Here is a 27,620-nt window from a genome sequence, read left to right on the forward strand (position 1 = left end):
CTCCTGCAGGTGTAAAACTGTCGTTGTGTCCTTGGGCAAGACAGTTCACCCACCTTGCCTAAGTATGGAAGTTGTGAGAGTGAGTGGTTGGTGGTGGTCGGAGGGGCCGATGGCGCAGATTGGCAGCCTTGCTTCCGTCAGTCTACTCCAGGGCAGCTGTGGCTACAGTAGTAGCTTACCACCACCCAGTATGGAGTGTAATGTAAAGTGTCTTTGAGTGTCCAGAAAAGTGCTATATAAAACCAATGCATTATTATTATGTTCTTTTCACCATAAGTACAGCCCATGTTAATACAGAAAACAATCAGCTTCTGATAACGCTGTTTTTCTGTGGCTAGTGTCAGACTTCCATATGTTCCAAACCTGTTTCATTCACATGAGGACAGACATGAGATTTCCTTTTCATCATTTTTTTTTATTTGATGGAAACGACTCATCTCTTCTCCAACATGCTCTGTGACGCTACAGGCTGGTTTCCAACCAAGCGTATTGCAGCTCGACTGTTGTTACGAGCACTTCTGACTTTTACGGCCTCTTGTAACTGTACAACTCTGTTAAAATGTATCACATCCATCGAATTTAAAGCAAGTGAAAAGCAAATTGTTCATATCTGCACGATTTCTTTGTTCGGGCGAATAAAACGTGGTTTAATGAGAATTCTTGCTTCCACGTTGCTGTGCTGTGGGCTGTAAGCAGGCAGGTGGGTGGCTGAGTGAGAACCATCGAATGTGGGCCAGAGTCTGCACTCGGACCCAGCAATGAATGGAGATACATTTTGACTCCAGTACGTTCCTCTAATCTAGCTATGATATTGTATTTTACAAAGATGTGTAAAAAAAAAAAAAATTGAGCCGACTGGACAAGAAGTAAAATATGGGATCAATACTTAGACTCACTGAGAGATGTGTTCTAGCTGGCTTATAGACTCCATTTAATCAGCCACTCTTCATTTCATTAAGGGCCGGGGCGATGGGCTTCCTGCTGTCTTAGTCTGCAGATTCACACAGGCCTGCACTTAACGGCAGAAGGACACACACACACACACACACACACACACATTCACACACCGCAGAGAGTGCACCTTTAACACGTGCATTGTGTGTCAGATTACTCTGCGCTCAGGGGCTGCCGAGCTCAAAACGCTCAGAGATGATTGACTCCTCAGAAAGAGCTTCATCTCTTCACCAACAAAAAGCAAAAATTGAAAATAAAATTATAGGGTCTGTTTCACTTGACACAGCAAGACGGGAGCTGCTGGAGAACCCGTGCATTAGTACGTCTGCATGTGTCTTTCTATTCTGACTCCAGCATTAAGCAATGCCATTTAACATATGTATGGAATGTTTATTTTTTTATAAATACATGCGTACATAAACACACACAGTATGTATGCACACCCTGATAGAAACACCAGACGCCTAAAGTGAAATACTGAAAGTGAAATACAAAAATAAGACTGAACAGATTTCAAATATACTGAAAATGATGCTGACACATAAACCGATACATGAAATAAAAAAAGAACAAATGGCAGTAAGGGGCGAGTGTGTGTGTGTGTGTGTGTGTGATGAGGTTGTGGGGGATTCTTGTGCACTCACACACAAGCCTGTCTTCACCAGCGAGGGTCCCTGCTCCTCTCCGTGCAGCAGCTGATGGGAAATCATCGTGGATCCTGGCAAATGGCCAGCTACGTGGTTGTCATGGCAACCGCGCCAGCCCCATCCATCTTGGCTGCAACGATGTTTGAGGAACGGGCCGCTCTCTAAGCCCTCACTCTCAGTAATGGCTCCTTTGATTGGCGCCATGCATAAATGAATAAGAATAGGTGAAGAATGTGATTTAGGTGGAATCCATAGAATTCTGTTCCTTTCATATCTGCTCAATAATGTGGCGCCATAAACACCCCACTGTAGCCTGGTTATCCTAACTTCCTCACACTGGTTTACCAATGCGTTTGCTCTGATAGAAATACAGGAATTGACCCAGAAATAAGTCAAAAAAATTGACTATAAAAACCATGAAACAAGAACATGAGCTGGAAAATAATAAATGCACTGATTTAACGTAATTGCAATGCTCAGGTGTAATTTTATTCAGTACACACTCCTTCTGTTACATGTGTGTCCATCCTGGAAGGGCCCTTGTTGAACTTTCTCTTATTTATTGGACATTTAGTTATTTCGTTTTAAATTATTATTTTCCATTCGTGACTCAAAGGTCTAAGAATGAACGGCTGCAAAGCCGATTTCAGGTCATTCTGTGACTTCCAATCTTTTTTTTTGGGGGGGGGGGGAAAATAAAATGCTGAATAAATGGGTTTACACTGGCGTTCAAGGCTTTAATATAAATATTTTTTACAAGGCATTTCCTGTATTTAGTGAAACATCTGAATATTAATGTGGCTGAATAAATGAAAATTCCCACAAAGGAAAACTAATCCAAAAAAGATGTTGATACAACACAAACCCCAGATATTTGCACACTAATTTTGATTGTTTGAAAGTCGCAACAATCAACATGATCTCTTTAACCAACGGTCATGTGTTGAATAAAAGAAGGCCAGTTTTGAGGATTTGCCAATAGTAATTATGAGTGAATTAGTGCTGAGGCGATGTGTTTAAAATGCAGAAATTAATTTGACCGTAATGACTGAAGAGAAAAGTCAAACCATGTGCGAGGGAGAAAAGAAATGTTAAATTCATTGCTCGTTCCCACCTCCATCATTTCTTTCAGTACTACATTTCCACTGTCCTCTCTCTAATTAGTATCAAGGTCAAGTTACAAACGGAGCGGAACTGAAAAGCTCCGGCGTCTTTTCCCCCAGAAGCTGCTCACAGGGAGTTCCCAGAGCTGCTGGGAGATGGAAGTCCTCCACGTGTCCCTGATCTGCCCCGCAGGTCTCCTCCAAGCCGGCCTCGTCCAGCAATTCAAGGATAAGTGTCCAGACAGCAGCTTTTCAGCTCATACTGTAGCAGTGAGTAAAATAGTAAACACTGCTCAAAATGGAATTTTTTTTTATAGCAGAATCAATTACTTTGTTTTTATTTTTCTTGGAATCTAAAGTGCAGATCCAGTTGCGATCTGAAGTGTGTGTAAAGTGTTGTGTGCACACTCATCGCTGAGTAGGCTTCTCCTATACGGGGATCTAGCAGTGCTCACACACGTTTTGTTTGTCTTGAAGCCGTTCAGCTTCAACCTTTCCACTCTGACTTTGCAATGTGGGACATTTCAGCGGTTATTTTTTTAGGGTTTTTTTTTTTTTCGACTGTTTTTCTTTGACATGCCATTCCTGCAAGCCTTACTTTAAGTGTTTGTGTGTGTCTGCAGATATTAGCCAACCTCTGCGCCGGACTATCAGAGTAACACACTCTTTCATGGCTGTGACACCGGCTCCTCTGATCCAGTTCTGTGACAAAGCAAAGCTTCACCTTTATCTCTCCTTTCCATTTGCACTTGTCACGGCTCTGTGTGCACGTGTGTGCACGTGTGTGTGTGTTTACATCAGTAGGAGTAAATCCCCACTGCTTCCTCTTAGTCTTGAAAAGTTGAAATTTAGGAATTAAAACTTTCTTCTTTTTTTTTTTAATGCTCACTTTATCTCATCATCTGTCATTTTAAAGTCGTTTCCCACTGGCTGTTTGACACTTAAGCTGATATGCTTAATGATCTGAACATCCTGCTCTGGTGACTAACTGCTATCAAAGATTAGATGCCTTTAAATGTGATCCAACTCCAAATTAAGAGTCGGGTTGTCGTTCCGAACAAATTAGTCAGTGCTGGTTTTTTTTTTTTTTTCTTCTTGAGGCTTTAACTGTTTGCATGAATCTGTCTGCAAGAAAATGTTTGCCAACTTATTTTCAAAGTAATTAATAACTGAGATTCAATCATCCACATGTTGATTCCTCCAGATGTGTTTATTGCCTTCTTTCCACCTCATTTGATGTTTTGGCAACCGGAAAGTGTATAATGTTCACAGACTGGGCAGAGATAAAGAGTTGAGGTCATTACTCACATAAAGTAATGGATTTTTTTACTTGCATTTTTTCATTTAGTTACTGTGCTGGGTGATACACGACTTCGAAGTTTCACATCAGGAATTACCAGCGAGCAGTGTAATATTAAACATCACTGAGGCCCACATATCTTCAGCCTTTCCTGTTAATTGGGACGTACTCCAGCTTTTTCTTTTATGCTCAATATAATAAATGAAAACCATAAAAGCTGACAGCGGAGCTACGGAAAACTGGACCAAAGAGCATCATACTGAAAAATGTCATGGTAACGAGGCTCGGCTGCCTGCACTGTTTGCACTTCACATTTATATTCTTGTCTTTTTGCTCAATGAATCCTCTGCGACGTCCACCGCTCCTCACAGTTCCTGCATAAAGCCCAGCCAGAGAGATGTGTGGAGAGGTTAAGTGTTGTGCGAGCTTTCATGAAACACGAGTCAAGGCTCATTTAGTCTACAAATTAAACTTGATTACTGACAATTTAATACATTGCAATGAAGTACTGTTTCCCAGATAAAGATAACACATTTATGGTCCGACACTGCTTTTTGCTCTCGGTTGCACAACATTATTGAGAAACAGTGGAATATATCTCATATCATTTCAGACTTGTTTAGCATCATTATATGTGATGGTTTATTATTATTGATTATGAACAGTTTTAAACATCAAAAGCATGAGAACCAACATGCCTCAGCGCTGTCACTCACAATGCTGCTCAGTGGTCCATTCACACAACAATTTATTGAAGCATCTCGGCTTTATTATAACGGTCAGCACAGCTCACAGCAGAAAAAGGAGAAGAAAAATGTGTGCGGACTTTCATGTGAACGCTTTGTTTTCCTGCCATGCCTGCTCTTGTTAGTTTCTTTGCATTCCCCAGAGGTATCCATTAGTCTTTAACGTAAGGCAGAATATTGGAAAATATTGGGCAAATGTTGAGCATTTTTCCGTGCGAGTGTTGGTGGGTGTGTGCTACCCAGAGGTCTCACTGACTAATGCTGCTAAGTATTGAATGCTAATCCTGTTCTGGGAGCATCCAAGAGGAAAAGCCTCCAGTGACTGACAGCCAGAAAAGCTATCACATGGTTCCTGCTCTCACATCATCTCACCACTCAAACCGCAGACTCACAAAGACCCACAGGTACACACATTGTCCTTCACACATGTATACACAGGTGCACAGGCGTGCAGTGCATTGCAGAAGAACCTCCGGAGAAAAATAACTTTGGGTGAGACACATCTTCCCCTCATCTCAGCTACTCTACATTTCCTGCTGCAGCGGCGGTGACCAGGCTGCCCTTCGAGTGTGTGCCTGTGTCTGTGTTGCACGCTGGCAACATGCACTCTTGATATTCCCAATAACAGTGAAGGAAAGGTGTGCTTGAATGTTAATTCTGTTTCTTCAGTCTTCCTCACATCATGGTACAAAAGAGCGCCAGGTCAAGCACATCATCAGCTCCATGCCTCCACATCTCTGTGACGAGAATCGTAATGTGAGAGCAGAACGGATTCAGCTCAGAAGAAATCTGAAGGAATCTGCGTCACCTAAAATATTCTAGTCTTGTGGTTTGTGTGGAAGTTTAACAGCATGTCTCCAAGTATTCTGAATCATGCCTGAAGTCCAGTAACTCTGATTTTCTTCTCTCATTTCTTCAAATCAAAATGCCAATACACACAAAACTGAAATAATGATGCAGACTGCAGCATCAACAATATGTTACATGATTATTCTGAGCCACAGAATTCCTAAAACTAACAACTGGAGTTATGTTATGCTGCTTAATTTTGTAGTTATCTGTTGAAATGATCCGCTATGAGTCGGATTACCGACTGCATTATGATCGGGGCTTATTTCAACCTTGATTGTGCATTGTGCAGTGCGCTTTACTCTTGGCTGCCAGGAGCAGCGCCAAGCTGAGAGAGAGAGAGAGAGCGAGAGAGAGGGATGTTTCTAAAAGTGACACAACATCTCCGGACTGCTTGTCGCAGTGCCTGGCGCCGGCATAGAGGGGGTGAATGTTACCTGCAGTCACACGAGCCTCCGTCTCCCGATGCAGTTTATACCAGCAATGAGCGGAGCAGATGCAGCAGAGATACGCCACTGCAGACAGTCTGACATCCACAGAATTTACAGAAAAACATGTCCAAAAACGAAACCACATCTCTATTCTGTTTATCTGCAGATATTTTAAGTGAGGCTGCTCCCAAAAAAAAAATGTAGTTTAGCTACAGTGCATAAAGACTGTTGAACTGCAACTTGTGAGTATTATATACAGTATATATGGAAAATAGAGCAGCTTGTTAAGTCATTGGAATAATAAAATGCGGTAGCAGACATAAGCACACTGGACATAATGGCTACAAATTGTCTGTGGGCTTTCACAGTATTGGACAGTGACAAAATAATTGGTCCCTCTGGACACCGGGGCTTATAAGACTTTCGTCTGCGGCACTAAGCATCACTGCAAGCTTGACCTCAACTGTAAACACATGACAGTTACGAGAGAGAGTTCGCAAAAATAAATTGAGTGTGAAAAACACTGCGGTGTAAAACAGCCCGCTGGAGCAGATGAACGTGGACACCTCCGCAGCCTCTGATCCGAAGTCACCATCTAAAGTCAGAAGCGCTCATTTCTTTAATCACTGCCAATAAATCATTTGTATTTGGGGAAATAGAAACTTGATTAACCCTGCGGGTGCATTTAGGGTTCAGCGGTCACTATAAAAATAAAACAATGTAGACCAGTGATTGCTGTTATATTTAATATTGTGGTTTCCAGCTCACTGATCTTTGACTTGCTGTAAACCATGAAACCAAAGAGGTGGACACAACCCACACCAACTGGTCTGGATTGTACAAAGTGTTCTTTTAGTTTTCTTTTGACATGAGCAAATCTATTTTGACAACTTCAGAGCAGGAAAAGCCTCAGGACCCCTTGTGATCTTTTTCTCTGAACATTTTTTTTTCGTTCTTTTTTTTTCATATCAGACTATACTGGAGTGTTCTTCTTAGTTGAATATGTGTTGGATTAAAAGCAATCAAAGCAATTGATATTTAATCGGCATTTCCATCTATCTGGTGTCGGCATGTGCGTGTTCAAATGAAGCGCTGCCGTCCCATTGGTCAGATCCTGTGGGTATCAAGGTGAGTGAAGAAGTGGATGATTGACTGGAAAGTGGAACGAGAGGGAGAGTGGAATGAGAAGGCTGGAGAGAGTGTAAGGAGAGCAAGTGTGTAAGTGCAGAAACAGAGTGTGAGCGTGTGGGAACTGAACGGGAGCAAGAAATACAGAGACGGAGTGTGATACGGGGAGAAATTGGAAAGGGAAAGACGGCAAAACCCAAAGAGGGAAGGCGCATTTCAAGAAAGCGAGTCGAGAGAAGGAAAGAGCAGAGCATGATGGGAGAAACGGGGGAGAGCATGTTGGTGTTTAATGGAGGGTGAAGAAGGGTGAAAGGCAGAGGGAGACCATGGAGCGGCGGAGAGCCGCAGGCTTACAGTACCCTTTGTTCACACACATTTTGATGATACGCATATTCACACCTGCAGTTTCACACACTGTGTGAATGGAAGCCCACACCCAGCGCGGAGTCTACTGAGAAAAGCTGCAGCAGTTTGTATTTTATTACAAAATCTGAAGCTAATTCTATCAGACAGCTCATTTAGGTCTGAGCTGGAGTGTCCTGGATTGAAATCAAGCAGACACATCAATAACAGATGGGCGCGGTGAGCATGAGGAGGGAACACAGACATCACAATGTGGCAGCTTCAATTGTTTCATTTCAGCATCAAGCTCCAGGTTAACAGATTCCAGGTAGACGGAGCACAAAATCGAACGGTGAAACGGGGCTAATGGGGAAATCTGGAGAACCAATATGTCCTGAAAGATGGCCGGATGGAGTCAGCACAGCCGTAAAGTATGATACAGCATTTTCAGCAAGTTCCCTGAAGTGAAAACTGCTGTCCTGGTAGGTTAAGATTAAAATGTGTTGCAGTCACCTGTTTCAGTCACTTAACTATATATACATATACATATATATATATATATATATATATATATATATATATATATATATATATATATATATATATATAAAATATACAAAATATATGCTTGTTTCCATTTACATTTCATTAAATTCAACTGTTAGCACATTTGAAGCAAATACCTACTTGAATCAATCAGGAATTGTTCCAAATAAAACATCCGGCCAATGTGTTGCAGTGTTTTTCATTTCCTTCGCCCTTGAATCTCACCCGACTACAAATCTTGAGCTTGCTTTTCTAAGTGTGTTCTACTAATGTGACCGCACAAACACATAAGGCCGCACAAACACATTTTTCTTTCTTATGACCAAGTAGGAATTTGGCTTGATACAAGCAGACCTGCACTCCTTGCTTTCCATTCACGCAATGAGACGGTCTCCTCCTGCTGCAGTCGTCTTCAGACCGCTGGACACCGTCCACCTCTGTGCCAGTCAAATTACTGACAATGAAAGGCTTAAAAGTTGCCTCAGTATGCTGCTGTCCAGTATAACATGTGCATGTTTCCACGTCTACTTTTTTTTCCCCTTAGCATTGAAATTGCTTAAAAATGTGATCCTTTAACACATTATTGAAATGTTGGTAACACTTTACTTGAAGCCCCCCTGCATAACACATTATAAGTACATTCATAAAGCATTATAATGCCATTATAACATGTGTAGCTATAGTTATAAACATTCATAGATGATCACAATGCCAGGACCTAACCCTAACCCTAACCCTAACCCTAACCTTAATCCTATGCTGTATACTGCTGTATAGTGAGTTATAAAGCATTGTGATCATGTATTAGTGTTTATAACTACTTATAATGTGTTATAAAGAGGGGCTTCAAGTAAAGTGTTACCGAAATGTTTATTTAAAAATTAGACATTAATAGTAATCTGACAGACGCTGATTGTTGTCTGTGATCTGAATACAGACTATAGCGCCTCCTAGAGAACGAATGACGGTGTTTGGCTGAAGTCCTAACTACTGACTTGAAATGACTTGAACTGTGTACTGTTCTCACTGATCAATGAGTGTGTTGTAACAAAATGACCCAATCACAGACTCCGGGCAAAAGCAAAAGATTTATGATCCTGCTGAAATCTCTCAAAAAGTTGAACAAGAAAACAAACAAACAAAAAGACCTGGAAGCTATGGAAGAAGAGAGGCTGACAGGTTTGACACCAGGGTGATCTATGAAACACTGACAGTAACAGGAGGGCAGACCGGGAGTTTTCTACACTCACCAACGGAGAGAATTGACATGTGTCTGACACCATGAGGGGTGGAGCCTCTCAACACATGGGTGGAGAACGAGGTCAGTTCCTAACAGGTGAGGTTTAAATAAACAATCCCACAAGCCGGGGCTGCAAGGAAAAGCCTTTCTTTTTTCTCTGAGCTTTTAACTTTTCTGTTCTCTCTGGATTGACGGTCCCTCCATCCATCCGTCCGAAACCTAACGAGCATAATCTCATTAACCATTTAAATATATGATTAAATGGGTTTGTTTAGATTTAATGTACACATTTTTGAGAACATGTAACGAGTGAGTGAATCATCAACTTTCATATTTAGTATTACTGTATGTTTTCGATTAGGGAGAAGCTCGTCTCACAAGCTTGTGACACACTGGTGAGTGTGTTTTATATAGTGAGAGTCCTGCTGGCTGTTGTCATGACTAATGCAGGGTCATAAAGCTGAAATTTTTCTTCTTTGAATGTTCCAAATGTCAAAAATAGTCAAAGACTAATGGCGTTGCAAGGAACACAAGCCAAATCCTGTCAGCTGGCAAAAACAAAGGTTCATACACCAGAGGCTCTTTATGGATTTTCTTAGTTTCTCTCTGTGAAGAAAAAAGTTGGCACCTTTGTTTTAGACCTTTAATAAAGAGAGAGGAAGCAGGAGGTGTGATATGACGACATCAGACAACAGTGAGATCTGGAATGAGGGACATTAGATAACACACTTGGGTAAACAACTGAGCACGATACACAAACTCTGAGTGTGAATGAAAGTGATTCAAAAAGTTAATTTCATTGACCTTATATTAAGAATAATCAATCCAAACATTGGTTTGTCTTGAAGTTCTTAATGCAGAGTCCAGGCAGCAGACCTAATGTGCTTTTTTTTGTGGCTCTGTTCGAATCCCTATTTTTGAAGCTTTTAGAGAAATGCCTGAAATCCAATTTGACCCTGGCCCAGCCCACACACTCCTGGTTTAACTTCAAAGGAGTCCCCCTCCCTGCTCTCTTACCAAGTGGTCGTGGCTTTCGCTCTCCTCTGCTGAGCCGATAGATCCCTTTTGAATGGAAACAACACGCCGTTCAATCCTTTTCTCATCTCGTCAAAACTGTCACATATTTCTCAAAGCTGGAAAAATTGAATACACTTCTGGTGCCGTCAGAGATGTGTTGAATCAGAAAGCATCCGTCCGGATGTCGGCTGGACTTTTATGGATAAACATAAAAGCAGGTGTCACATTTACATTCAAAAGTACTCGTATTTACTTGTTATATTTTCATTTAGTCAAATTGAGGGATTTAAATTTTAACCCTTGTCAGGACAGCGAAAATATCCTCCTCCTTACCAGAGGGCCGCATTGATCACTGAGCACATCCAAAACATGAGTCTGTAAGAATTATGTCAGCTAATTTCATGAAAATAACTGGTTGTATGTCTGTGATTTTCAGTATGCATGCATTTAGTATTTTTTTTACCCTTGAAGGAAACCCAGCAATAATGTACTTTGAAGTCATTTTAGTTGATTACTGGTTCAAATGTGCTTAGAATGAATACTCATTACCTATGAACGGTTCATCCATTTTTGAAGACCGATGTTCAGAGACAGGGGCCACTGAAATGTTTTCTTCCTGTTTTTTTTTTTTTTTTTTTTTCATCAGGATTAACAGTGTTTAATTACAGCACTAGTTAAATAGAGATAAAGTCAGGTTTTCAAATCAGTCCTAGTTACTGTTGTGGAGTGAAACACTTAAAAGAATAAGTTACAGTGAATGTGTTTTTCTCTACTATTCAGAAGGAAGCTTAAGCTTATTGTGTGTGTTAAATTAAAATGTTAAAAATTGACAGTGGAGTCAACTTGTTGACCACCAGCAGCTCCTTTCAATCACTGAAAGTGAAATGAGATGTAAAGTAAAGTTTCCTATTCAAGACTGAACTGAATGATTCATATGAAATTGGAAATACATTAAAATAGCTTTTAAAATGTGCGTTCTTCTCCAGCGCCACTCTCTCTCTAACACACACACACACAATAACTCCCCGCGAGACGTCAGTGTGTTCGGCTTTTTGCTCTTGCAGCTCATGCTGGAGAGTTCCACGTCCGTCACCTCCTCCCTGCTGGAATATAATGTGTGGAAGTGTCAGTCTGTGTGGACGTGACAAGAAAGAAGTGCACGGAAACATGCGACAAATGTAGTGGCAGGTGGTCGCAGAGCTGATAAATGAGGGGGGCAGCTCCCACCTGGGCTGTGTGTTTCAGTCCCTCATGAACAGGATCGAGTCTTTAGGGTTTGTGACTGAAAGTTTGTCTTTTCTGAAACGTCTTTAATAGAAATTGCATCTGCACAGGTTTTCCTCTTGTGAAAGACATGCTCATTACTTCATTTAGTTGATCTAATGTGAGCGTTCATATGTTGTGGGTAATCACTCGTCTCATGGCTGAGATGCGCTGTAGCCCCGATAATTCTTATCTGGATAAAAACGGGCACAGAAGATGAATGGCTGCTTAGTTCTGTCCATGTTCCCTCTTATAAACTCACAACATTGTAATTTTCTGCCTCTGTGGTTCTCAGTTGTTGAGGGAGATGTCCCTCTTTGTCCGGATCAATGCGGCTGTGATAGCTGTCTCATTGTTACTGACGTGGCTGAAAATAAGAAAAGACCTGCGGTGTATGAAGTGTATCTCTCCGGCGCTGACAATGGGCCATCATTCATTAAATCCACATGGTGTTGTGATGCTCCTGTCTGTCGCTCGCCTCTCACAGTGCCTGTTTTGGGTTTTCTCTCGCAGGTTCTGCTCTCCGGCCTCATCGGAGTGGTGTCGTGGAAGAGACCGCTGTCGCTGGTGGTGAGTGTCCTCCCAACACCCACACTCGGTTGCTAATCTGACAGGTCTGAACAGAGCTCTAATACCAGAGAGGGAGCCTTTCATTGAGCTGATTGGTACGTGTTGTTCTTTTCTAGTTGGATTGCCACATTTAGCTCAGTAAATACAAGAGAATAGAGAAACCTGCTCAGGCTGAAGACGCAACTGAAGAGGATGTTCCCAAAAATGCTTACACTGACCTGCTTTGATTGAACTATGATTGAGGATCGATCTGTCGAATAAATGACCAACCGACCATCAGTGGTTGTCGTCGTTCCTACGACAGTGCTTCAGACTGGGCACAGTGCAGTTCTTAATCTGGGAGGTTACATTTGTTAGATTTGCTTACAGTTTATTTTAATGTTGTGTGCTTGATAGACAACGGTGACAATGTATGATCAGTGATCAGGAAGGGGGTCTGAACACAGCCTTTGGGGCCAGAAGACCTCCGTTTGTGTCCAGCACAAAAACAAAAATCAGTGTTTATTTTAGTTATTTGTATGAATTTAATTCAATTTATTCATATAGCGCTGAAAACATATGTTTCATGGCTCATCACATTGAAATGTACAGAAAACCCAAGCAATTCTCATGAGAAACCGCTGGTGGAAAGCAAAAACTCCGCTTTACCAGTGTAACAAGTGACAAGAGAGCTCGGACTACAGGAAAGGAAAACACAAAGGTATCAGGAAGATAACCTAAGTTATGACGCACTAGAGACCTTAAAACATGCAATGGTGGATGTAGGACAGCATGGGAAGTCAACAGAAGAGAAGCTCGGTTCAGTAAAGGTCTCTCAGCAGTCTGAAGCCACAGTTTGACTATGAAAAAGTGGCCTAGTGTGACCTGAGCTGGACCAAATTATAAAACTGTTATAAAAAAGGGAAATCTTAGGCTTGAACTTACAAGTTGCGTCTTTGTTAGCCTTCATTCTGCAAGAGAGCAGCCTGACAGCTGAAGGCCCAGCCATAACGTTATGTTATGATGTTATACACCAGTTAAATCAGTTATTCATTTACTTGAAGCTGTTTCATAGGATTGAAAGTTGTCTGGTTTGCAGGATGTAAATGAAAGCAAAATATCCAACAAACAGACACATCCTCCGAAAGAGTCCATCAGCCAGCTTGGTTTATTTACTGAGTGTTACACTGTGCAAACCGTGCTTCTGGTCATGCTTGTGGTTTACTAGGTGTTGTCATTAAATGCATTTTAAAACATCTGAAGCTTGCTCAGGTTGTGTTCAAGCCCTTCGCTCTCAGCTCCAGTGTTTGTTTTCACAGCCGCTGACCTGGAAAGGATATGACCAAAGTCAGACAGAAGTTTTAATGGTTTTCACTTTTCTTGTCAGTTTCAGTCTGCACAGAGGGAGAAAATGTAAACTGTGTAGTTCGGTTCCAACGCAGCATCAATTATGCATTGAAGGCTTTGTATTGTCATGTAAGCAGTGCTCATATCCAAGGATGACAGGACCTGCACGCACATTTATCAAACGCTCAATGTGTGGAAAAAAAAATGTGCACATCATCTTTAAATCATTATATTGAACAGGGATTGCATTTATTATCTGCCGATAAGAATAATTATGTACCACCGAGGACTGATGGAGCTGCGTGGAAATACCAGCTAACAACATCAATGTCAGTATATTCATGTTTTCGCTGAGGACTAAAGCAGGGTAACAAAAAGAAAGAAAAGTAGGTGGAACATGTTATCAAATGCAAATAATAATCCATTATGAATCCTACACTCACCTTCAGCTAATGCATTATTCATCATGACTAACAATATCTTCTATAATCACTCCAGCGCACATCACGGGGCGTCTGCTCATATCTTTACGCCACTTTCAATCTACTCTTAACTAACTTTAAGGTACTTTTTATAAATGTAAATGCAGGTATGTTTTGAAAAAGAATTCATGCATATATTATATTCCTTCGACTGAATATGAAAGGCTCTTCATTTTTAAAAAATATTCCAAGACTTTCCAAGACAAACTGTGATTTTCCGATTTCTGAGCACAGAGTTATGATGCATCATCACAATAATTTGAAATGACTGTTATCAGAAGGTCTAATACGTACTATCCAGACATTTTTGTTATTGATCGTATAATTATCCCCTCTGTGGGGTTTTGCAACTAAATCATGTTCTGTGATCAGCCGCCAGGTGAACTGTGGTCGTCTCATATTAAATCTTAAGGACCTTCAGAGCAACTGGTTCCTCCTCATGAACCACTGACACATCAGAAAAAGACAAAGGAATGAGGGTTCTAGGTTTGTTTTGGCTTCCTGAGGCAGTGTAATATCTGCTGAACATTTTTCACCTGAAGAGAGATTTTTGTAATCCAGGTGAAGTGATCTGAGACTAGAAGACATGAACAAGTTGAAGGCTCTCATCCTCTTGACCTCGTGCTTCAATGAAATGTTACAACTCACTTTTCCCGAGACTAAACAACATTTTTTAATCAGACTAGTCGACTAGTTTGGAAAAAAGGAAAACAACCAGGAAGCACTCCTGTGTTAGTATCACCTGAAGCAGTTCTTGTCACTGTCATGGCCGACTGGGTGGGATCACATGATGGCCATGAGTGTTGCAGCAGTACCCATAAGTCTTTGCTGACTAATATTAAAATACTTGAGCATTGTACACAGCTCCAGTGGAGTGATGATACGCATTTTTTTCTGATGGAACTTCCTTGATACCTTGTTTTCAGTTGCTAGATGGGAGTTCCGTCAGGCTGCAGTGGTTTCACGAGAACACATCACCTTTCCATCATCACATCTGGGACTTGCCAGCTATCCTATGATTTCCACAGTCCAGAGAGTGTTTCTTGATCCAGATTATTACGAGCGCATCACCTTCTCAAAAGCTCTGTAGACTGTTTTATTGTTGTTGGATCTTAGTCCTGCCTTTGATGCAGTCATATGGAAATGTCCAGTGTCCAGTCATTGGCGAAGAGGAAGTTAAAAAGCGGGCTTGGTTTTAGCAATCATTTAATCATTCTGCACTTGTATTTATGAATTGCTAAATACGCAACAGTATGGCTTCAGTGTGAGTGACAGTCTGCACGGCAGAAGCACTTCTATTTCTCACCGTGCATTACAGAGACGTACAGAGGCAGCATAGTTTTCTTGTGCAGTTATTCATGTCCTTTCAGGTAATGATCAGACCCAGAGGAGACAACCAACTTCAAGCCCATGCTCAATTCTATTTCATGCTCCCGTAATGCCATATATAATCTCACCTCATTTCTGTCGCTCTCCCACATTGTCTCACGCTCCTCCCCGCCTCACTGTGGATGACTCAGTTTCCATACTGTTATCGCCTTGCCTCCTTGCTACTCATATCTATGTCATCTGTCTACACATCTTTTTTCCCCTTTGTTGGAAAAATCAGATCAGACAAAGAGATCTGAACTATTCCAGCTTTTGGGGATCAAACAAAACGTCCCATCATTTAGGTGTGAGAGGAAATTGGTGACATGTAAACCTTAAAAGAGTCAAATCCTCTTACTTCTGTTTTCTTAAAAAGCATGACTAATTCAGCTGAATAATCTGTGCTTGCTCATACTCGGAGACGCCAGTTCATGGTTGCTGCAGCATGTTTTTTAAGCGAGTTCACTGGTAATATCCAGTCTTGTTTATGTCAGTTTTACTGTAGCGTTGAGTGTTCAGCACTGACAGGCGTGAGTTTCCATTTCTGGCCCCGACCCAGAGATGACTGGCAGGTGACTAATACACCGGCTGGACGCTTTCAGGCCTGGCAACATGGCGCCAACCCATCTGCCAACTGTGGGTGGTCATGCTCTGCATCACGATTGGCTATAACTGGAGTTTGTCCAGATCGTTTAAGTGTGTGTGCTAAAGACTCTGGCTTGCAGGAGAGTGGACTCTTACAGGATAACATGAGATGCAGGGGATAATCATATGATCTGGGTGGTTTAGAAGCCTTGTAAACAGCTTCTTATTTGAAGGATTAGTTTTATGCTCATTTAATCGTCTCATAGAAGATTAACTTTTAATACTCTTAATAAAATTTTCATTGTTTCAGTAATTTATTCAGTAAAAAGTCCAATGTTTGACGCATGATTGTACAGATGGGGTGTTTTTTTTTATTCCGTTAATGTGATTAAAGTCTGTGTGAAGCACTAATTAATCTGTGTTTTTAGTTTATCACATTGTAGAAAAATATGCCAACCTTAATGATTAAAGAAAATTAAGAGGTATAAAAAAATGCAATCTCAAACTTCGGACATTATTTGCTTCTAATAGTTCATAGACATAAAATTGTAGCTTGTGAAGTTTAAACCTAGTATTTAGTGGCCAAAAATGGTTGCTGACAGTGCCAGAATTTACTGCAATAGTTGATGTTAAGGTTCTTGTTATGATTGGGACGTCTCAAGTACTGAATATAAAGTGATCACTGCAGAGGAAGGTGCCACTGGTAATTCTCAGCTGTCCAGCAATGGGGCTATTCTCACTTCTAAATTTCATAATTTTCAGAAAATTTAAATACATATGCCTACAACAATTTTACAATGTGCACCGTCTCACTGAGCACACTTTTTTAAAGAGTAGATCAAATCATCGTGCAAAATTAGACAAATTAACAATTAAAAAAAACACTGCCTGACTTCAGAGATCAGCACCACGTAGACTGAAGTCTTTTTGTTTCATTTGACAACTATGTTCTAACATGTGTCATGCATTTGAAAGCTATTCTCTCTTTGTTTTACACAAGCTTAATGAGTTTTTACAGAAACATTGGGTTGTTTTCTTTAATCAGCCGTGATTGGGTGGTAAAGCTGGTTATGACAATCCTCAGATTGTAATTCAGTGCTATGCCTGCTCATGGATTCCTTGGAAATTATACTCAAATAAAACTCCGAGTGGGGGAGCGGGCGCCTTGTGTGGCAGCTGCCATCACTGGGCTATTGCGTGTTCATATATGTGACGAACACTGTAAATCCTAAGATGACATTTACTGTTTGGATAAGAGCATTGATACCGCTATCTCATGGTTAGTTAAGTTCTGCACACAGATGGGAAACAGCGTGAAGGTCACAAAATCAATATACCAAAAGATCACAATAAGCGGACATGTTTATTGTTGTTTGTTTTTTTTACCTATATAGAAAGCAAATGCCAAACAAAGTGTGTTGGTGCCGCACGTTGGCAGAAACGTGTGTTTGACTTGGTGGAGTCGTCGCCGGTTGCCTGGCAACCATGTGGCGATTACCACCCAGGGCCGCATCTGAAATTAGTCCCTCGAGAGTCTGTCGAAGCTAAACTAATCTCCTGGTTTATATTGAAGGGACAGGTGTGGAAAGCAAATACATGCTTCTATAGGATTTGTTTACGGCGTGTTGTTGACCCTTGATGGTGGAGCAGGCTCAGCGTGAGGCGGACAAGAGTTTAAAACAAGGCTGTGATCATTCAGGTTTTCACATACATCCCTGATCAAGATGCCTTTTGGATTTGAAGTTATATTGTGTTGCGCATATATTGCACTCATATCTCATTTCAGATTAAAAACACTCAACTACATCACAGTGAGGGGTAATTCACTCACCTCATGTTTGCAGAATTCTGAGATATTCCAGATATTCCTGTGCATTTAGGTGTCGGAGAGGCAAGTGTGACTCATAAATAGGAAAAGTGATGCAAAACAAAACTTGCCGTCAAGTCAGTTCATGACTCTGAGAGCAGTGTTTGGATGGTTGGAGACAAGATGTTCATATACCAGAATAGCAAAGAAAGAAAAAAAAAACTCAGAAAAAACAGATGCACTATTGTGGAGAGGAGGAGATGTGTTGAATAAGAAATTCTGCCTACCCCGTCCTTCCCTTGTAAACACCACATCAAAGATGTATTGATATATTGTGCTCAGTGGAATGTGAAAACATGCCGTGTCCACATTTGAAGGAAATCCTTTTCCTCATCCAGCTTATCTCAAATAGCTAATAAACATTTTCTTCAGAGTTTTCTCCCCGGTCTGGTCTGCTGCATTAATGCCACGGCAGATTTACTCGGTATCACTCAGAGAGAGGAGGCAGACAAGACAACCTGCAGTCCTCCGCTGCTTGTGACTGTGATGTATTATGTGTTTTTAGAGAGGCAGAAAGACGAAAAGCAAGCTGGAGGATGGCAAGTCCTTGTTTGCACTGTTGGGGAAACAACACTGTGGAAGAGAAGCATTTATTTCGGGAAGCTGCCACTTCTGTTCATTTGTTTTTGCGATAGGATTGTTTTTCAATAAAATATATTCAGCATTTCATATACTGTATACATATATTGAATGTGGAGGTGATTCAATGCATTTTCAGTGCAGCACTTTTTCCTACAACACTACTATCTCATATGTGACTCTACAATATTAAGTTATAATGGATGGAAGTGTCAGCCACCTTTTAGCTTATCGTACCATTAACAGGAAATCAACCATTGTGTATCACCTCGGGTGCAGGATATTATAACCTATTCCAACTAATACAGGGCAAAAATTAAACTACATCGTGGGCAGAGCTGATACTGGGATACCATCACACACGTTGACAGTTTTGATGAGGTTTGGCTAAACTGGTAGAGTAGGTCGACTTGTAATTCTAAAAAAGTGGTGGTTCAATCCCCATCATGGAATGTCCTTGGAGAAGACCCTGAACTCAGAGTTGCTCCCTGTGGAGGTGGAGTACCTTTCCGCCGTCGCCACTGGAGTGTGGGTGTGAGCGTGTTCATGAATGGTAACTATAAAGCGCTTTGAGGAAGCTGTAGTGGTGAAAATAAGCTATATGAGTCATGTTCATTTCCATTTGGACTCACCAATGACCCTCACAAGGCAGGGGAAGGAGAAACCCTCTGCAGGAGTAGTTCAAACATGGGCCATTACCACCAACAAGTTCACTGCTGTGCCACTTATCAGCCCCTTCGTTTTTAACATTATCTCCACCCATTTACCTTAGCTTTCCATTCCCTCTTAATCCTTGCTGGTCTAGTGTTGTGTATCTGTACATGGAGATTTCTGAAGCATATAGTTTAATTCAGGGTTATTCCAAAAACCGAACACTACCAATAACTGCACTGTTTCTGTTGTGTATTTGTTACTAATAGAGGTGGTTGGCTCTCTTGTCGCATTGTAAGGAAACACCTGGTTCAGTTCCAGGTTTGGGAGCATTTTTGAGTTGAGATTGTGTTTTTTTTCTGTTTTCCTCACAAAGTTCAATGAAGGCGTTTGAGGTCAACTGGTGATTCTGTCTTAAAGTCTCCATGTTTTCTCCTGAGAAGAGCTGGTGGCCAGCTCAGTCAGGATCAGTTCCAGTCCTCTGTCACACCTTTTGGAAAAAGCAATCCGGAATACTGATGGAGTTCAAACACTTCTTTAGATTTTAGACACAGGAGAGGTTTTACAACTATTAACAGCCACTCTCTGCACTCAGGACAATGATCACCGCGTGGTAATAATCATACCACTATTACTTTGTCATTGTGAAAATCTATTTTTAGTTCTTTTCACTGGAAATCACAATGATTACTGTAAATGGCAAGAGGGGCAACTAGTGGTACAAATGCTCTGTCAGTTCAACCTGTTAGTTATAAATGCACAGTGTGTTATCAGCCTCAGCACATTTTGTAAAATCCTGAGCTCAGGGAATGCACCTATTCTTAATTAAGCTTGTAGCGTTGTGTTTTGCCTTTGTTTGGTTGGTTCATTCATGAAGGAAGGAGGCAGTATTTACTCTGTCGTAACTGGATCCCTGGCTTCAAGAGAGAGATTTAAATAATGGAAAAGCGCAGCTAGCGTGAGGTGAAACGGTCACTGCACTCATGAGGTGTGAGGAGGTAACACAGTCTTACATGTGCTGCGGCGACTTCATGTTCATGTTTCTGCGAGAACCAAAGCGCACGCCGTCCTCTGCGAGTGTGACATGAGGATGTGTGTATCTCTCTTTCACAGCCCGACTATTGAGCTTTTTTTTCTAGATGCTGCTAGAGCTTTTTCTACAGTTGTACATTTCCAGTAGAAACCCTTGCTTTTAGCCATGCTGGCAGCGGGATTGCCTGGACGGCGGTGACACGCTTTATCGTTTTAGCAGCAGCCGAAATATCTGAGCGATCTGTTGTTATGCCATAAAACGTGAGACTGAAATCCAAGGTGCCCCGAGGATGGACTTTTCCTCCTGAGCCTGTTAGCTTGCTGACATTAGCATTTTTGCTCAACACTCCGGCAGCCTCACAGTCCTGCTTTTCTTCGTTTCTTCACTAGAAGTAGAGGACGAGCCACAAAGCAAACACATTAATGGGAATCATCAGATTTCTCAATGAAGCGATATGCCTGACACGATGTTTAATAACTCAACTGAAACTGAAATACTCAAAGTCCCAGCTTCATTGTGCTTTGTCACTGTTTCTTGTTCACATCATTGACGTTCTGAGCCGCGGGGATTTTTGAATTTTCCCCACTGCGTGAATGTGTTAGATGGCCACAGCGCAGAGCTGGTTACAGCTACTGGAGCAAACAGGTGAAGTCTGGAGGGTTTTCATATTGAACTGAGTGAATCAGAGGCAGTGGTCATGGCTGTCTTCCTCTGCAGTGCTTTTAAGGCCACAAAGGTACAAATGTTTATTTCAGCGACGGTGAAAGTCTCATCTGCAACCTCCTCCTGCTCTGAGAGCATTAAAGGTGGCCGTCTGCTGATGACTTATTTTCTCCTCTAGTGTTGACTGTTGGTACATTCCCAGGAGTGCTTCAAGATGAGCATTGTGTCAGATCTCTATCGCCCTCTCAACTCCTTGTTGAGAAGACCTCAGTCTTTTCAAACACTCGCCCTGGCTGGCATTTCTTTACCTCACAACTGCTTCTGTGGCGAAAAAAAAAAAAAAAAAAAAAAATCATCAGGTAAACATATCATCTCCATCAGGACTGTTACCTTAGCAACAGAGAGGTGTAGCCCTCCAACGCATCCATCAACCTTTAGATCGACAGGTCGAACCCCGGCCATGTTTCAGGGCCTGATCCAGGAGATACGATCGTCCCTCTGGTGACTGCTTGTGCCGGCCAGGGGTATAAAAAAACAATCATTCACATTTGATCTTAGGAGATTACAGTCCCTCCCTACGTGCCCTGTCAGCACGTTTTATATGATATTCAGCAGCGTTTTCTATATTTATCTCTTAATGCAGTACTTCGTGGTATGTTGTTTGAGGCTTGTCATCATGAGCAGAATGTGGGAGCTCGTAGATCAGCTGTTTTCTCATAAAGTGAGAGAATAGTATAGTATATGTTGAGATAAATGCACTGTGCATGACCCACTTTTCATACTTATGACAGTTCTGAATAATATTTTTGGCTGTAGTGGTAAGAATTGAGTACCACCAGTGTCAGTTGCTTGTGCAATATCTCAGGAACCCCCCCCCCCGAAACATACAGTATTTTCTATGCCAGAATGATAAAACCTTCTGGCAGCTCCAGACGCTTCTTTGTTTCTTCTTGGGACGAAACAAGAAAGTTTCCTGATGTCGTTCGAGAGACAAAATCTGATCGGATAAGCCGGAAGACTGTCACTGCTCGGAAAGCTGCTGCCGCATTTGTTAGGTAACAGCTTGTCGTCACAAAGTCTACCCTGAGGCAAACGATTATGCACACAGGCGAGTGTGAGCCTTCCTGAAACTGTCTGGGTGTTTCTGTGAGGCTGATATGGAGACATTGAGGATGTACAGTCAATGAAAGTGATTCCCAGTGACCATAAAAATTATGTTTGCCAGTAGAGTTAGTGAAGAGTTTGTGTTTTTAAGTAGTTTTATTTAGGCCAGTATTCAGAAGAAAGGGGAGCACACAGAGATCTATTTCTGTCTACTCCAGAGGTTGTTGGTTCAATATGTGACCCTAATGCGTCCTTAGGTGTGCATGTTCCATGGTGTGACCAGTGTGTTGGCATATTTTCTTTATGTTGGTTTATATCAGCTCCCTTTAGTGAACTACAGCACTGCATAGATGAACAACAACAAAATAACTTTACTGTCATGATACATCACAAAGAAAATATATCCAGTGTGACTTTAGAGGTTTGGTAAAAACAGCAACTGTTCTCTTAAATTGGAAACTGTTTTAAATAAAGTAGTTGCACATGTTAATGTCCTGATAAGTTTATTGCATGAGCATGGACTGTTACACGACAAGCATCGTGTATCGTGCTACAGGTGATCACAGGAGTTTACACACTGTCTGGTAAACGTAAAAGGTTCAAATGTTGTGTATTAGATCTTTAAAGTTAGGGTAGGCGATGTTGTCCAAAAGCACTTTTTGTCATACTGAGTGAAATGCTCCTTGCCCCCTGGGAGAAGTCAATACATTATGTGGACGGAAAAAGGTGCGGAAAAAAATCTGACAACTGCAGCGGCCACAGGAGTGTTAAAATTCCGACCAATCGGAAGGCGCCGACCACTCTTAAGAAACCAATTAAATCCCTTCGCCGTTCTACCAGCCCCCTGCGCGTACATTTCAATGGCGTGCACTGGACCTGGTTCAGTGTGCGCGCGCTTTGCAAAGGCGCTCTCGGTGCTCGCGACTCACGTGAAAAATAGAACAGAAAAGTGGAGCGGGCGCGCTGCGCTCCTATGCGCGTTGTGTGCGGGCAGTCAGAAAGTTTAATGATACTGGAGGCGATCACAAACTCCGTGTCCAGTGCGTTCGCTCCCGACGGGAGCTCCTCCAATGGGGTGGGAGTTGGGCGGAGCCTTGGGGAGATGCTACATTCGAATACATGCTAGTTTTCCAAGATCGCCGACCCTAGCTTTAAATGGTAAATGGTAAATGGACTACACTTATATAGCTCTTTTTACACTGCTGTAGCAGAGCCCAAAGCATTTTACACTGCATTATCACATTCACCCATTCACACACAGATGCACACAACAGTGGAGGAGTCTGCCATGAAAGGAAACCAACGTACCAACAGCCTCCACTCTACCAACCGAGCCACAGCTGCCCCATCCCATCCTTACCCTTGTTTATGGTTTGTTTCTCTGCTTCTTCTTGAAGTGAATGAACAGAGCTGCAGCGTCCTCGGACATTTAAAACATTGACCTAAGGGTATGGATTGTGGGAGATGGTGGATATAAGAGAAGATACATTTTGGGCATGTGTGAGAGAAGCTCCAGGGTGTGACGTCCCTGCTGGCTGAACTGCAGCACAGCTTAATTTGGCAAATTTGTTCGCTTGCTTTTGTTTTAGATCTCATCGAGAAAGGCTGTTTGTGATTTGCAGCCCTATTTCAGTGACACGCTGATGGCCCATGACTTCCCCTGGATTTATCCAAAAGGCAGACGGGACATTTGTTCCAGCAACTCACGCTAGTGTGTGTTCATCACACAGAAACACACACACCAAACAAAACACTCGTCTCAGACCGACTGTGTGGTCACGAAAGCAACGGCATCATCATTTAAAAAGAAAAACAAGCACAACAAACACACACACACACACACAGATATGAACACGCACACAGATCATAACTGTAGACTTTCCATTACGATCACATAACTACAGCGGGGCCAGCAGGGCATCGGTGAAAGGTTTTACGAGGTGCTCTGCGTGGCTGCCTGTGACCCTGACAGTCCATAAATATTACAGCCTGTAGCAAATGAAAGGACGAGGCGGAGACGGACGGGTGGGGGTGGGGGGTGTTGGGAGCGGTGCTCTGACTGACTGTGATGGAGAAACCGGCGTCTCCCCCCCCCCCCCCCCCCCCCCCCCCCCCCCCCCGACCGGCGGAATGAAGATTAAAAAACAACCACAACAAAACTGAAAACAGCATCGCTTTTGAGTGCAATTTGTTATCATCCGGTTAATTAAATGATTAAAAGGCCACGCTGAGGCGGAGACTGCACATCTGTCCGCTCTGTGTTTGCCCTCCAATACTTGAGCATTTTTCACACAGATCTTAATGAACAAATTAATCCTATAATTAGGAGTGAAATCAGCGCACCAACACTCTCCCCGCGCGTCTGCTGGAGCTGGAGATCTGTTTGGACGTGTGTGTGTTTTTTTACAGATATGTGTTGGACTCTCCTGACGTTGAGCAGGAATTTTTTTTTTTTAAAGCTCTGATTTGCAGGATGGCTCGCATCAAATCTTTTTACTGGAAGCTAATAAGAAAGGAAAAGCACAATGATGAAAAACAGCAGCTTGTTATTTTCAGCAGTTTGGTTGGTTTTTGATCATAGAGACCCCACAGCAGATTATTTATAGCAGCGCTGCTTGTAGTAAACTGTAATAATAAATGTAGAGACAGTGATGACATGAATCTGTGCAAATGTGTAAAAATCAGCTAGCAGCTGGATTTCTGTTTCATGTGCATGTAGAAGATTGAATGTCGGAAGAAAAATGATCATGAATGTGTCCATTTCGTGCCCAAACAGACAATAGGCAATCACTCGAACAGAAGACGTCCACCGCCAATAAACAAATATTACATGCCTAAAATACTAAGCCTCTTGTCCACAGTAAACTATAAAAACAAGCCCCGTCTGGCTCGTCTAACCATCCGAACACACACACATTAAAAGTTTTCCTCCATTCAGAGCGAACAAGCAGACCGTTGTTTTCATACAAAGCTGGTAATCTCGACTTTATTAACGTTATTATGTGTTTACAGAGCGTCTGCGCACAAGTTTTATGTGAGACTGCTCAAACTGAGTTGTGCAGAATTACTAAATACTGAGGAGAGTCTTGAAGCCCCTCAGCGATAAAGCCAATAAATCTGTCTTCGGCTGTCTGCGTTTATGACCACTCCAGACTTTATTTGTTTATGTGAATTTTAGTTTTAAGCCTTTTGTTTGTTTGTGTGTGTGTGTGTGTGTGTGTGTGTGTGTGTGTGTGTGTGTGTGTGTGTGTGTGTGTGTGTGTGTGTGTGTGTGTGTGCGTGTGTGTGTGTGTGTGTGTTTAAGAAAGCACAGGAATAAAGGACAAGTGATTACAGTTCAGTTTAATGATTTCTTTTTACTGCCCATATCTAGAGCCTGTTTAATTAGAACCTTTGCAAATGCACATTGTGTTTTTTACTTTAAAGTTAAATGTGGAATAGTTTTTATTATGTACTGAATGTGAAGTGACATATTTTAATCTATGCTCTTCTAGTATCAGTGATTGATAATATAATCTGACAGTAAATTAAAGTGAAATTTGGTACTTTTAGCTCCATACAACTTAAATATTATGCATTACACCTGAGGAAAGAAGGCTGGTGTAAATGCATTCACTTTTACACGTTTGTAAACATCAGAAAATCTTTATTAGTGTTTCTTTACATGCTTTTTTTTTTTTTTGCAGGGAATAATTCTGTTTATGTTAACCTGAATTTCGTTTAGTCTATTTGGTTTCTAAATCATATTCAGGGTTCAGTACAAATATTCAGTTCAACAGGTAAATGTACAAATGGATCCACAGGAAAGGTCCAGGTGAACGGAGGACGGAGGATCCCTCATATGACTCATAGGGTGGGAGATCACAGAGCGGTTTGTCTCTGAGCCTGTAATCAGGAATGATTGTTTCAAAAACTTATTTGAATGTTGAGCTACAAATTCACCAAGGCATGAACTGTCTCATAGAAAATACATGGAATAAATTAAAACATTTTGTGTGATTTACATAATGAAATTATCAAAACATCCACATTCAAACCAATGTTTACCTTCACAAACCCATTTTAAACAGGGAATAAAAAAAACAAAGACTCTTTTTAAAAAGGTTTTTTTGTTTTTTCAGCTCCCACTTTGCCCCCAATAATTTAATTGCTGCATTGGCATCATACACTCATCAGGAAATAATAGCCGATTAGAAATTGACTGTAGCCGTCCAAGCCACGAGCACACAAAGCCAGCAGAATGATTCTTGTGCTCTCCTTTCAGCCATTGTTGAGCTGCACAATTGGGCTTCGCTCTGCGCTCCCCTCCTGTCACATCAGTGCCAATCTCTTTCTAAATGAAACGGTTAGGACTGTGTGTGACATTGCAATGATTGTGTTTTGGGCAAATAGAGGCATTAGAGGCAGGGTCCACCAGTTCATGCTGCACAGTTGACTGAACAACTAGTGCTCTGTGGTCACTTGTCAGGGACTGGAGACGTAATTGTGGTTTGCACACAACCATGTCAGCCATATTTCACAGCTGAGTGAGTTGATACTGCCGCATGACTACCGCTACAACTCCTCGGCTCTGGCAGGCAGGGACGGGGCTGCTCGAGGTTCGCCCAGCCGAGCTGATGGGCACAGGAAGCCGGCGAGAACACACTTTTGACCTTCTGTGTCTGGGGAGTCGGCATGAATGAGCTGAGTGCTGGGGAGGAAATTTGTGCAGCTGTATTGAAAGTGCAGCCAAATACCTGCCTAATCTCAATGACTTCAGTGGTCACAAACGTCCAGTACCGACACCTGGAAAGCATTAAATATCAACACGGCAGATACACTACACGTCTGCATTGTGGTGGGACAACTGCAAATATGTTTGTCTTTATGTCAACTTCAACTGTTGTCTGGTCAGAGCCGTGGACACAGAACCAGCTGGTTCAAGGTTAAGTCTTCACTGTGGATTTCAGACTCATCATTCTGTGTCCTTAAACAAGACATCAGGAGAGATTTGAACCATTTCTTTTAATGTTTGAGGTGGATCCAGACATGTATAATGGCATTAGTTTACTGAACTCTCTGAAGCATTAAACAGTCATCCAGTCCAAACCAAAATATGGATCCAAGTTCCTGTGTAAAGCTTGCTGAAATGCATGCTCGTGCAGATATCTTGTGCTTTTACAGGTGATCAACTAATAAAAACTCTATTAGGTGCATCCTGCACAAGCAAGAGCGTTTACATGAGGGGCTTTATGCTTTACTCGCCGAAAACTGTATGGTTTACATGTTCATTTGCTTGACTTTGCCATGCAGTGATCTCCAACCAGCTCAAAATGAATTGGGGATACCATGGACTGGAGTTGGCCTGTAGAAGAGTTGCAAAATATCAGTAGAATCTCTGCTTGAGGCTGGAACACACATCTGATATTCCATATTGTTGAACGGGCTAAATGGATTGTGTGTGCTGTTTTGTGCGTCTGTCTTGCAATGATTTTTGACCCGTTAGTGGAACGTGCATGCCTGTGTGTGTTTAATTGGTGTGAATGTGATTTAAGACTCGTGGTTGGTGCTTTTTAAGTCAGCAGCCTGTCCTCACATTAGCACTACTGTTAGGAGACGCTCATCTGCATGATCAGGGCTACGACAAAAAAGGCTTCAGTTTTATGAAACCAAGTTTACAGCCTCAGAGTGGGCCCAGGAGGAACTCATTATATCTGGAAAGTATCTTTCACCTTGTGAACACGGCAAGATGGACTGAGTCACTGGTGAGATCATATGACAGCCGGCCCACCTACATAAATGTTTTTAGACTACAGGTCAGCAAAACATTTAATAGCTTCTCTAGAA

General features: G+C 41.8%; 1 protein-coding gene across 1 annotated transcript in view; it reads left to right on the forward strand.

Moving 5' to 3' along the window:
* The window catches only part of fam189a1 (family with sequence similarity 189 member A1), a 91,159-nt gene that overhangs the window by 9,860 nt on the left and 53,679 nt on the right, over positions 1–27,620 (forward strand). Inside the window, exons 2-3 of the mRNA XM_030095286.1 lie at positions 11,368–11,418; positions 12,080–12,136. Of these exons, the coding sequence (XP_029951146.1) occupies positions 11,368–11,418; positions 12,080–12,136 (108 nt within the window). The remainder of the gene's footprint in view (positions 1–11,367; positions 11,419–12,079; positions 12,137–27,620) is intronic.

This window comes from Salarias fasciatus, chromosome 1 (assembly GCF_902148845.1).
Source record: "Salarias fasciatus chromosome 1, fSalaFa1.1, whole genome shotgun sequence".
Taxonomy (NCBI): domain Eukaryota; kingdom Metazoa; phylum Chordata; class Actinopteri; order Blenniiformes; family Blenniidae; genus Salarias; species Salarias fasciatus.